This window comes from Echiichthys vipera (genome assembly GCF_963691815.1).
Source record: "Echiichthys vipera genome assembly, chromosome: 8".
Lineage (NCBI taxonomy): Eukaryota > Metazoa > Chordata > Actinopteri > Perciformes > Trachinidae > Echiichthys > Echiichthys vipera.
Window position 1 is genome coordinate 6,288,583 of NC_139833.1, and position 13,554 is coordinate 6,302,136.

At 42.4% G+C, this 13,554-nt stretch overlaps 1 protein-coding gene across 1 annotated transcript in view; it reads right to left on the minus strand.

Moving 5' to 3' along the window:
* Positions 1-3,742: 3,742 nt before the first annotated feature.
* Positions 3,743-13,554, minus strand: part of LOC310950102 (uncharacterized protein) — a 36,623-nt gene continuing 26,811 nt past the window's right edge. The window contains exons 11-17 of the mRNA XM_083917765.1: positions 13,084-13,208; positions 12,840-12,962; positions 11,285-11,437; positions 10,407-10,631; positions 7,485-7,650; positions 5,860-5,962; positions 3,743-3,881 (exon numbers count right to left, since the gene is read on the minus strand). Of these exons, the coding sequence (XP_083773891.1) occupies positions 3,782-3,881; positions 5,860-5,962; positions 7,485-7,650; positions 10,407-10,631; positions 11,285-11,437; positions 12,840-12,962; positions 13,084-13,208 (995 nt within the window). The 3' untranslated portion in view covers positions 3,743-3,781. The remainder of the gene's footprint in view (positions 3,882-5,859; positions 5,963-7,484; positions 7,651-10,406; positions 10,632-11,284; positions 11,438-12,839; positions 12,963-13,083; positions 13,209-13,554) is intronic.

The window sequence follows — 13,554 nt, forward strand, 5'->3', positions numbered from 1 at the left end:
CAGCGTGCACTTGAAAGACAGGCGGTCATGAAAGAGGCCATCGACTTTTTCGCGGACTTCAAAGGGGAAGCTTTTTTCATCCCGTCTCCTCTCTGGGTATCTGGTCTGGGGTCCGCTCTTGGCCAGACCTGTGGGCTTTAGGGGGCATTCAAAGGGGGCGGGGTGAGATCACAGAGGAGGCTGAATCATCCAGAATGAGGATGGAGGTAGTGTTGTGTGTGTAGAAAGGTGGGAGGATGGTTGTTTGAGGAGTAGGAGGTGTTGGAGTAGTGGGGCATGGAGCTGAATTAAACTTTAATGAGCAACAATTGTAAGCATGCTGAGTGCAAAGGGGGGCGGTGGAGTCTGTACAGGGGGGAAAGGAAAAAATAAATAAATAAAAGAGCTTAGAGGTTCCTCTGCTGACCCCTGCTCACTACTGTCATTGTATCAAAGCTGAGGTGACACCTTTCAGGTTTCTCTTTGTCTCTCTGACTGGGAGCCTAAAATGGAGACAGGGCTTTTTTTATTGAGCCACCTTCTGCTCCGTGTCAAGCAGGGAAGCTCTTCCCTTTCTGTACAGATGGGAGGCAAAAGAGAGAGGGAGGGAGGGAGGAGTGGATCTGTTCGGCTGCTGCAGGTGATCAGTGTTGCCATTTTAGCCTGCGGCACCCCCTAGTGGCTTTTGTAGAAACTTGACCCTGAAACAAGTCTGGCAGCCGAGGCCGTTGCAGAGCTTTTCCGAGGGGTGGAGTGGAAATAACGAAATAGCAGAACTGAAAGCTGAGACGTACTTTCAGAAGAAAAAAGGAGAAAAAGACAAAAAAAAAATGTAATTTTTTTGATAATGTTTAAACCAAAAAAAAAAAAAAGAAACAACCAAAGATTGATGGGTAACTGCTGAATCATTATGTATCATGGGTAGTTTTAGCAGTTCCCTATCAGCCACCGTAGCACTCAGAGGATTTCAAAAAAGCACCAGTGGGGTTTCCGTGTGCTGGTTATTTATGTTGCATAAAACAGTATTATGTTGAGCTGGAACTGAGAAACTGACATGAGGCAGTGTCTTCAGATGGAAGTCTTTTGACTCTGTAAACCCCAGTGTCCCCCCCCAGTCTGTCCCCGCCCTCTCCCTTGTGTGTACATGAAGACTTTACCCATCTACCTCAACTGTGTGAGATGTTGTGTGGCAAAGATATTCCTTAACCAAAGAATCCATCCTGTCAGGGTGTCTGTCTATCTATCTATCTATCTTGTCCGTCCATCCGTCTCTTCTTCTTCATGCCTTTTACTCCAAACCAAATGTGCTGGAATCAATCCGTAACAGGAGCCGAACGAGGCCCCCGTCCAGCCAAAGCTTTAAGTCCAGTATGCTAGTGTCCCATCGATCCATGTTCTGTATATAGAAATAAAATCATTCTCAAGACCAAAAAAAGAAGGAGGTGACAATCCAAGCAAGGAGGATCTTGCTGTAATCAACGTTGCCTATTCCTTGTTTTTCCGAAAAAAACTAGAATCCTGTGACTCGCTGTAACAGAAAAGCCCAAGAATCAAGCGCTCATCCAAAAATAAAAATAAAAAAAGGTTGGAGGAGACAGAAGCTATTTTTCCACATTTGTAAGCCACCCCTCCCGCCCCTGTTTTTTCCAAACTGTTTAGTGTAGTTGAAATACTGTTCGATCCCACTGTTGTAAGTAGGAATAAATGAAATCCATACAAAAAGCTTTAAACGGGGAAGAGCCGAGGGAAATATTATATTTGACTGAGTCTGAGTTTCCTCGGCTTGGACTCGACCCACCATGCTTTATCGTGCCATTCTTGTCCATGTGTTAGACTTACTAATGAATGTGGCTAACCAACCAAAGGCTTTAAAAAAAAAAAGATACACAACACTTTAAACGTCAATCATGGTGGGACATTTTGTATCAACAACTAAAGAAAATCCCTTTGAATACCTCATGTGAAAATTGTTTGTTGTGATGTTGCACTAAAAAAATAAAAATGACTCATTTGTAACCCAACACTGTCGTCCCTTGACTTCATTCTGACCTTGCTGGAGGTGTTAGCGCGGAGAAGCTCTCGGGGTTTTTAAAGGCCAACGCTGATAGTTTTGAAAATGCTGTTATCTGATTCTTGTCGTCTTCAACTCTTCTCTTAAATCAGATGTGATCATCCAACAAAACTGCAAGAAATCACCCTTATAAACCCTACTGCCTTTAAAGTTGACCGTAGCTTTATTGCATGACAAATAGGCAGTCTATTTGAGCTCTGTTATGATGCCTTATGAAAACATTCACACCGTAGACACGTTTTATTTTCTTAAAATCAATATACAAATATTCCAGATCACTGGTTCTCAAACTGTGGTACTTGTACCGCTGGTGGTACTCGTAGGAAATCTCCAAAATAAAAAACAGGAAGCATTAATTACTAAATTAATATATAATACTAAGAAAATACTGTAGCTGAATAGTGTAGGTCTATGCTACTGTATTTGAATATTGGTCTCAGTGGTGGTACTTGAGGGAGCCTGATATTTTCTGAGTTGGTTCATCATGTACAAAGTTTGAGAACCACTGTTTTAGATCATGTGATCAAACTTTTATATTAATCTCCCCCAAGTTCGGCGTTACATATTCGGTACTTTTGGATGTTTTGTGGTTTTATATGATGGACCGCTTATGGAACTGATTAAAATGATTAGATGTTTTCCAGGATGATGAGCGACTGCGGTTCAGTGATAGATTTTAGAGGCCCTCACAGAGAAACACGGTTTATGCAAAGGAACTGGACCTAAGTGGGACTACACAGGGGCAGACCATGTGGTTCTGCTGTTTGAATTGTTCTGCTGTATGAAAGTGCAGAGTGGTGGGGGAGCCTTGCCATTTATAATCTTAAAAATTAGACAGCCGTGTTTGCCGTGACAGCATGTTTTAAAAGATTTTCCCAACAAAGCAGATTATGTTTGTCCAGGGTGTTGTATTCACTTTGTTGGCAAGAAGTCTGCACGCTGAATATGAAGTCACAGCCAGCAACCAGTTAGCTTAGCATAAAGACGGGAAAAGGGGAAACGGCTAACTTGGCTTTGTCCTTTTGTAAAACCACAACTTGTCATTTCTGTATATTCAAAAAAGCAAATAAGCTCAAATGCGGAACTAGTCCTTTGAAGGAGTCCTTGGACTTTTTAGCAAAGTAGGTCAACATTTGATGAGAGGGTGAGTAGAAAATGAGGCTTTTCTTCTTACTCAAGACAGTGTAGCTCGCCTGCAGGCAGCTATGGATGACATGCTATCCCATCAGCATTTGCACAGGACAAAGATATTTACCAGAGACACAGGTATTGATTTTGGCGTTCCTTCTGTCGTAACATGTAAAAGCTAAATTGACCAACAAACCAATTTCCCCAAAGAGTCAACAGAATCCTTTCAGGCAGTTTTCATGGCAGATTTAAAAGACTGACAAACCTGAAACCAGGCGATGTGAAATCACATCTTCGCCTTCACCGCGTCAGAACACTGATCTGATATTTACTGGAAGGCCGAGATTACAGAGGACGTATGTCACTTTATTACAGATTCAATACATACACACATACATAAATCACACACGCGAGACAGGTTCGATGATGTTAAACTGTAGTATTTCAAGAATTGCCGTTTTTGTGTCATTAAAATGATGCAATAAAAGGAATTTCAAAAATAAAACACGTAGAAAAATGTTATAATCAATATGGAATTAAACCACCTACATAAAAGAGAAGGGACCTTTTTTTACGACACGTTCAATTCAGTTTCCTCCGCGGCTACATGATGGGGTAGCAGCCGAAGAGAGCGATGCCACACTGGTTCTTTTTGTTGCGTGACATCCTGACGTAGCCCTGCTCTCCAAACACTCTTCCCCAGCTGGATGGAAAAGAGCAGAAGAACAGAGCGATATGGAGAAAAGGAGTATTAGTGGTTTTTTGGGATACGGATTCATCAGTAAACATCATTGTGAAGTAATGAAAATGCAACGTGGCCTCATGGGAATGTGAATAAATAGCCATTTTTCTTGTGTTTAGTGCGTCATGAAATGCATTTCAAGCTTTCCGAGTGTCATTTTACGCCCCTTTCTCATTCCCAACTCGTCACATACGGACACTTGACACCAAATTGTGACACTCACAGTTTTAAACACTTGCTTAATTCTAACAATAAAATCTTAAAGGAACACCATGTTTCATCCTTCATGATATGTTTCCAAGACCCTTGCACTAAGTTTAATGACACATCTGTCGTCTCGTGATGGAGTCTGGATCTCTTTCACTGGCACAATGCAACTTCAGATTTTGGGTCGACACCTCTGCACAGAAAAACTACAAAATAATCGACCGCTTTACGGAACATATCACCATCTCGGATGCCAGAGCTCAGCTGTGTAGCGTAGCGTGTGTGTGCCTGTCTGAAAGGCATGCCTTTCGTTTGGACGGCGACATAGTTTTTGTGGGGTTTAAAAACACAGAAAAGTGAAACCACCCTCCAGACTGAACATCTTAAAAAGGCTCCACCGTTGTGTTTCCGTGTGAAGGGGTGAAAACACTTAAGTGTGCTCTTATCGGCTCACGCTGGCTCACATTGGCTAACGTAGCGTATGTGTTTCCGTAACATCCATGTGCAGAGTACAGGTAAACGGAAACAAACACGCAAGACTGTTTCCATCAGTGGGACATTCAAGTGTCCCGGGTGGAGCTGAGGCGGTGGGAGGCTGCAGACCATGCTACAGATCCCCGTCACACTGTATGGTGTCCCGCTTCTCCGCTGTTACGGAGAGAAGGAGAGGAGCACGCAGATTTCCCCCAAAGACACTCGTCTAAACACAGAATAAAAAGCGAGAGTGCCACCACACTTTCCGCGTTTCCTTTCTAGATCCTCTTCGTCTAAACAGGGCCTAAACGCAGAGTCGCTGCTCCTCCGTATTTCCATGTGAAGTTAAGGCAGAGGACGTGCCGCAAAAGTCATGAATGTTAATATACGTTAAATAAGAAAAATGTCACACACTTAAACTCATCCAACATCTCTAAATGCCTTTGACACTTTTATGCGGTGAGCAGAGTAAAAGCACACGGATGTTCAGTGTGATAAGATGTCCAAACTCAACCAGTCTGTATTTATATGACCCCACCCACCACCTCACAGCTGCACGTCCTCAGTCATTAGAGGAACAGGTGAAGATGTGATTACAAATCCAGGGTAAGATTCCATCCAAGCCATTTAGACATTTTTTTAAAAGGTAATACAGTAATTATTTTAAAAAACAGGTGTCCCCTGGCTAGAGAAAAGACAGAGACTTAAAATAAAAAAACTAAGTGAAAATCTATTAAAACAATCTTCTCTTTTAAGTGTATTATCTACAGGGACCACATGGATGTTCTGGGTGTTTTGCGCTCTAAACTAAAGGGCCAATCTCCCTGTTTATTAATCTCTTCCAAACACTTATAGGAGAAAATGATTAAGGAAGGACATCACTGTGTAGTGAGACACAGAAAGAGGACGATGCCGAGCTCGAAAAGGCCTGATGAGATGGGCTGCGGACGACTGGGTGAGATAAGAGTTGAGAAATTAAACGCCTTCTTCTCTATTACACACAAATGATTTCACGACAGTGCCTAAGTTAGACCAACCGCGCAGTCTGAGGTAATGGCTGTTTGAGAGGCAGGTGTTTGTAAGTGGTTTTGTTGAGTCTTTTTTTACCGCTTAATTCATGTCAGCGACATTTCCAAACCCTCTGTGCCTGTTGACACAGCTCCAACTTCCGCGTTTCACTTCCCCCCTAACCACGCAGGGGACCGGATGGTAGAGGAACATACAGGAGATGCACATCAGGGCAGTGAAAATGTCTCACCTGTTCTTTACCAGCCAGTAGTCTCGTCCGTTCAGTGTGCCGTAGCCCACGGCTAACACCCCGTGGTTCACTCTCTGGGTGCAGCTCGCGTCATCGTACACTCCTGAAATGGATATAATAACAAATCCATCTCATTATGACCATGAAACATTTGTGAAAGATAAGTGTCTGCGATCATTTTGGAGGCAGATTGTTGATTTATTTTGCCTTTCTCACATCCATGGCCCTTCCCCCGTCCTTTGCTCAACATAAGCAGCAGAATGTCGTGTTTGTTGTATTTGACAAAAAGTTCACTGGATTAGAATCACAGACTCCACTTTTAAGACAGGAACTTGTTGTATAATTGAAATTTTATGCGTTGTGTTTAAAAAAAAAAAAAAAAGTTATATGTGAAGCTGTATTATCATTATTAGTCCATCCACCATCTTTAACCACTTGTCCCTAACAAGTCGCGGGGGGGTGGAGCCGATCCCAGCTGACATGGCGCATGAGGCGGGGTCCACCCTGGACAGGACGCTAGTAACCAAACACCCGCATGTCTTTGGACTGAACTTGGAGAACCCGGAGAGAACCCGCAAAGACACAGGGAGAACATGCAAACTCTATACCCTCTTGCTGTGAGGCAACAGTGCTAACCACCACACCACCGTGCCATTATTAGTGTAGCATAGTATTTAAATCTATATCCAGTAAATAATTCAGTAGTCTAATTGCAAATTTCATGATTACATATGTTCATTATTCTAACAGGTGAGAGATTCAATATCTAAAACTTTAAAGAGTTACTCAACACCAGGCTGAGAAGTAGTGTTTTGCCGCCCTCTCTGGTAAAATGTTGCTGTTTCCCTCAACTAGTACACTTGTACATCACTGCAGCAAGGTGAGGATTCAAACCATTGGAGGCCTAACATGACTCCGCCAGATGGATTGATTCTCATAATTCGCATTTGCTCTGCATATCCATCTGGGAACTCTCGTTTGGAGATCTTTTGGGAAGGGGCGAAAATACTGGTTACTGATTGGATAAACCATCTGTCTATCACCAACATACGGGCCAAATCAACCAATCAGATCAACGAAGCATATGATCACTAACAGCATTGCGGAAAAGCTCAGAAAGTAAACAACATGTGGGTAAAGGATATTTGTTGTTTGTGTAACGTAATTTTACGGATAAAAGGCCTGATTTCAGGTGCTCGGTCCATATTCCAACACAAGGATCCAAGATAAAAAAATGTCAGCAAGCGGCTTGCTCCATAGCTGCTCATCTCAACCGCGGAAGCCGCCATTTTGTTGTCACTGAACAGTCGCTTCTCATTTTGTCACTTAAATCCGCCTCAAAACCAAAGCTGATTGGTTCCGTCGCTGGTCAAACTTCTCCAAATTAAAAAGTCCAGAGTAAAATACAATGGAGCTTGGAAGATTAGGATGGTGTCGCGTGGCTACTGGAGGTCAGGAAAAACTAGATTCAGAGGGTGTTAATTTGAGCTTTACGCATAAATAAATGTAAAAACGAAAAAACAATAAAAAAACACACTCCTGTGACCTTTTTTGTTGTAGCGACTTCATGTCGTAGTCACGTTAGTTAAGATGAGAGGCAGTGCAGCCTATGATGTGTAACATACCACTCCTGTAGAACTGAAATTTGGGCTGCATGGCATCTATCGCCACTGAAATGGGTCCGATGGTGGCGAGTCCCTGCTTCAGAGCCTCCTCGTCCCCTTGAGGCAGGAAGCTGAACGAGGAGCAGTTGGCAGCGCGGTACATGGGGTTGTAGTGGCACTGTTGTGTCTGAAGAAGGAGGACAAACTGGGGTTAAAACACATGATTACAGAAGCGGATTTTTACATTTTTCCAGCTCCAAAAGGTGACCAAGAACGTGAATTTTAGACTCAGACAGGAATCACTTATTGAGAGAATATTTTACATATATATATATATCATTTTTATATTTTGTTGTTGAGGGAATCAGAGCCACAACAGTTCAGCCAGGCTGGAACAGTTTGCAGGATCGGCTCAGAAATGCCCTCCTCCACACAAACACCAACTACAGCGAACCAGATGAAGCCTGGAGGACAAACACGTTGTCCGCTCCGATTAATTTATTGTTGCTCCAAAGAGACATTAACAGCCGACCACGGACAAGTGAGAAGAGTGTTGCAGTCTACAGCCTGAGGGGTCGGACTTAACTTCAAGTACACCCACATTGTTGTCTCGTACAGGAATTTGTTAACTGTAAACCTGAGTGCACACTGGGTTTCCTTTATGTTTTCCACTTAAAACGCCGTGTTTTCATTTATTGTTAAGTGAGATAACAACACCCAACTTCCTGTTTTACTTTTGGGTTATTGTCCTCACAAGAGAATAACAATCGTTCTTCTTTTATAGTGAGTAAGCAATCAGTACATCATTACAGTTTGTACAATACAGACAAATATCGGCCTATGACAGACATCCATATCGGTGTATATGTGGTCTTTTATGAAAATTTATTTTTCAGAACATAAAACGCAGAAAACGATGCTTGGGGTGATTTTAGAAATGGTGCCAGTACGTAGTTTGTCCTGCAGAGAGTGGTCAGAGAGCGACTGATACTGAACTTACAGTACTGATCATGATTCAGTTATCTATTTTATTTTGTATTTATTCTTTATTTTCTAGAATTGGTTGACAATGTAACACATGACGTACTCTATATAGAATGTATAACAATGTTAAATATTCTTTAAAGCAGCCCTCTAAATACCTTTGTTGAGTCACAGAGTGTGGTCTACACCTACTCTGTAAAGTGTCCTGAGATGACTTTTGTTATGATTTAGCACTATAAAGAAAATTGAATTGAATTGAATTGAGTCATATTTACACAATCCACACAGAAAAGGATGATTTTTCATTCCAGATCAAAAATCGGTATCACTCTCAAAAATTCCCATGAGTCAGGGACTAATATTTCCCATCTTCCATCTACCGATACTTTTCCCAATTGTGTTTTTTGTTGCGAAAATAGCGACAAATAACAAAATTCCCAGAGTTCTAAGTAATGTTTTCCAATGTTTTGTTTCATCCAACCAACAGCCCAAAAAACAAACATGTCTACTTTGTCACAGAAGTCGAAGAAAATAAGCAAAATTACCATATCTGAGTATAAAATTTTTGTTTTCCCATTCTGGAGTATGGAAGAGGATACATTTTTGTAGACCAACCTGGAAGTTAGCATTGCACCGGTTCCCTCAACAAAAAGCTAATACATTTTTGTTGATTTGCAACAAGGTCAGATGGGTTCGGCTCCAGCCCCCCTGCGACCCCGACAGGGATAAGCGGTTGAAGATGAATGATGAATGAATGAATGTAACAAGGTAGGAACTGTAAACAATACTGTCCCAACCACCCCAGGGAGAGCAAACACACTCTGGACTCCTGTGCTAGCTAGCAACACAAATTTAGATAGCTAACATTAGCATCAACTGATGATGTTTTTGTATGTGAAACGTGAATAAAATGTGGGAGTCAGAGGGTCTAACTAAGGCCCCGTTAACATGTGCACAGTTATTTTTTTAAAACATAGACATTTCCCTGCATTTGTGCCCTCAGTTTACACACAAACGGACAATTCTCCTCTGAAAACGATTCTTTCTAAAAACTCTGGCCGTGGCAGGTTTGCATTTAAACAGAGAAACATTGAGTCACAGTTTACGCCAGAACTTGCACCCGTGTCATATGTGCGACCTATGTTTCCGTTTCTATTTGGCTGTGGTGATCATGGATCATTTGCTAACGGGGTTTGAGCTTCTCTATACACTGACACCAACAGGTTTGGCAGCATATAAACACGGGTTAGTGTAAACAAATCGTTTCTGAAAACAGACAGGTGTGCACAATGTTATTTTTGAAAACGGAGAGGGCAAAATGCCCGTTTATGAAAATAGCCGGCCTAAAAAAGGCACTTTCCCTACTGTCCCAACTGACCCCGCTCTCCCCTACTATACTAGAAAATACACTATATAAATGTGTTCACCTCCCTTTCCTTTTTAAAAAAAAATAGCTATTACAAATGTTTTAAATAATACATTCAGAGTATTACGGCCCTTTGTTTCAAAATACCATTTTAACTTTGCCTATCACACCAACGCTGGTCTCACACTCAAACACCTGTGAACACCTGCTGGTCGTCAGTCATCAGTGTCTTCCCGTCACACCTGGGGATGATTGCTTAATCAAGGGAGGTTGATTCATCTCTGGAATAGCTTGTTTGCTTAAATGTGTTTGTCAAAGACATAAAACAGGAAGTTGAGGTTTGAAAATGATGATTGATTGATGATGTGCTGCAATCTGAGTTTAGATGATTTTGTCGTATAACTTCTTGGAATGAGGCCAGTCAGAGAGGTCATAACCATCATGACTGATATATGTTTTTATAACATTGGTGTATATGTGCATACAAGTGTATATATTTGAGCTGACCTTTCATCTCGGTTTTTAAGTTATATAGCTTAATGGAAATCCCCGTTGGTGCATGTCTGAGCTGCAGGATCAAAGCAGTTACTCACCCGTCCTTTGTAAGGGTATGAAGCTTCGGAGTCGATGCCCTGGTTGTCGATGACGTACTGGAAGGCTCTGTGCATGAAGCCACCGTTGCAGCCGCGGTTGCCATATTTGGACGAGCAGTCCACCAGGTTCTGGGGGCTGAGGTCCACCAGCTTTCCTGTTGTCTTGGCTAACTGGCCCTCTAACGCCCCTGCGGCACTGAAGGCCCAGCAGGAGCCACAAGAACCCTGAACATAAACAAACACAATTACTGTAATGTCGCAAACACAGTAACGCGCGGTGCATGTTGAGATATACGACTGCGTGAAGCGTGCCGTTTCATTTCCATTGGTGTGTTTGTGTAAAGAGCCCAAAATGGCTCCTATTTAGAGACACGCTGACGTCGCAGAGTTTAAACATTTCCTTTGGTTGCGTTATACAAGTTTATACAGTTTTTCAAAATAAAATGAACATATGAAGCAAACAATTAAGAGTTTTTGGAAGTACATTAATCGTCGTTAGATTAATCGATAGAAAATAATTGTCATTGGCAATCCTATTCTCAGACCTGAGATATTTAAAAGATCAAACTGAAATCCAACAGCTGTCTCATGGTGAACTGGTCTGTGGGATGTTAATGTGTGTCAGGCTGTGATCTTCCTTCCTTCAGAGGCAAAAACAAAGTGTTGTGGTGACAACATCCTGTGTGAGCGTGAACCGCTTCGACGAATAGGGAACAGGAGCAGCGTGTGGGAAGATGACCGTCGATTGCGTCACTGTGAGACACGATCAGCGTCTCTGTGCTCAGCACGAACAGCACTGATGAACGCTGCTGACTGTGCTCTCATGCGCACTTACATGAGTCACCGATGAAAACAGAATCCGTTTTTTCTTCCTTTACCTGCTTCTTGACGCTGGTGACAAAGCCCTTCTCTCTCCAGTCCAAGGTGTCTGGAACGTCAGCGCCTGATGTCCCTGCGAAGGCTGATGGTGCCCTCTGGATGTCAGTGGGGGGACTGAGTGAGGCGTAAGACTGCCTGATCTCCTCTGGCGTCTTTGAGGGAAGGAAGCAACAACAGGTGAAATGAGCAGCAGTGAACTCATCAGCCGGGTCGTTAGATATAGATTTTAAAAGGACAGAAGTCGTGTAAAGAAGTGATTGTTTTATTGTGTGTGTTAAGTTTGGCTGCAACCGAATCAGTTTCCTGGTTATTCTTATTTTCTCATTTCATAGATTGTCTAGAAAACGTCAGAAAATAGTTATTTATGTCTTATTTTATTCAAGTCAGTCCAAAGAGGTTCAGCTCACTGTTATAAGGTTAGGGTTAGGGTTAGGGTTAGGGTGACATGACAAACACAATCCTCAAATTCTCACATTCGAAAAGACGGAAACTCAACTGAAATGATTAATTGATGATTCAAATAGTTGCCGCTCTAGTGTGAATTTAGAGTACAAATCTATTAGATGCTATAATGTTACTGTGCTGTAAAATGAATAATCTTTATTCCTTAAACTTCTCCTTTCATTCTCCGTATCTCTATCTCTGAAAAGGTTGCGATAGTCAAAAGTTGAATGAAATCATGTAAAGGTTCCTAACTCTACACAGCAAACGAGTTCTCACTCCCATCTCGTCACATACGGACTCTTGGTCAGGTCATGCTGGTTATGTTTAGGAAAAGATAAAAAAAATGTACATTTGTTACGTAACTTAGGTTTGTGACGTTAGGTAAGAATATTACGATAACTCCATATCTGTTTTTTTGCAGCGTGTCCTCATTCACTGTTAGTCCATATACACCTACGAACAGTAATGCTCTGTAAATTGCATGTATCCACTTATTTATTACTGTAGAACAGGGGTGTCAAACTCCAGCATATGTAATGTTGAACCTTTTCAGTGCAGGTCCTTGCACTTGTCTTGGTGTTTCTTATGTTTGATTCTTTGGTTACAGCCACGATGGCTATGCAGACAAGACAAACAGCTCTTTACCTTCATAAACACATAATCTTCCTCCCACCTGTGTTGAAAGCTCCTGTTTTCCATCTTTCTTTTGACCGTTTTTGGGGAGGGGTGGATTAAGTGTGTCTGCAGACACTGGTAGCATGGATGCTCATGTTTGTTAACAGAAAAGTAGACGTGTATGTGCTTTATACTCGCGGGCCAGCTCTCACAGAACCTTGATATGATCTTGCGGGCCAAATATAATTACACCGCGGGCCAGATTTGGCCCACGGGCCTGAGTTTGACACCCCTGCTGTAGAAGGTACATCCTGAGCAAATAAGGAAATCAGGTGATGTTGTATAAGAACGCTAAACTCTGTGTACGGCCGAACGTTTCAACTGCGCGCATAAATGGGTTAATACGGTTTCATTAATGAGTAAATGTTCTAATCATAAATCAATAAAAAAAACATAAACTTTGTTCCCTTCAGTTTGATACAGCGGGTGTCTCACCATGTCTCCCATGTGGTTCATGCTCAGGTCGTAGGTGTGAAGCCCCATGGATGCCTCCAGGTTGTGCATGTTGATGAGCATCAGGTTCTTCTCCCACAATTCCCTGCGGCGCAAATCCTCCACCTCAAGTCAAAGACGTATACGGTAGGAGTGCGTGAGGTCAAACACTGAATGAGTTCATGAGGAATCTTACATATGGATTTTGCTTCGCGCCTACTCAACATATTTACATTTCATCACACACCTCATTTTGGTACTTCTTCTCATGCGTCTTCTTCCACAGCTCCCAGTGGACGTCCAGCTGGCTGTCAATCACAGCCGCTGCCCCGACACACAGGGAGACGAGCAGCAGGCCCCCCAACATCACGCCTGCGCACACACACACACACACACACACACGCACAGACACATGAAAAGCCTGCATGTCATCTGACCTTTGATGAGACGGCTGCTCGCTTACACGCCGAGAAAAGGAAACAAAGCGCCTGCCAGAGATCAGGCCTCGAGTCAGAAACATGCGAGTGGTGTCGGTAAACCACACAGAGGGTCCACGACTCAGAGGCTGCATGCAGGATGAGTGATGACACAATGTTTCCAGGGGTAGCAATGAATCGAAAAGTTAAAAAAGGAAACTCTGATTAAAATTAAAATAAATATATAAAAATATGAAGGTAGCAGCTTATTGTATGTTTGTTCATTACCTTTATTCCTTTTA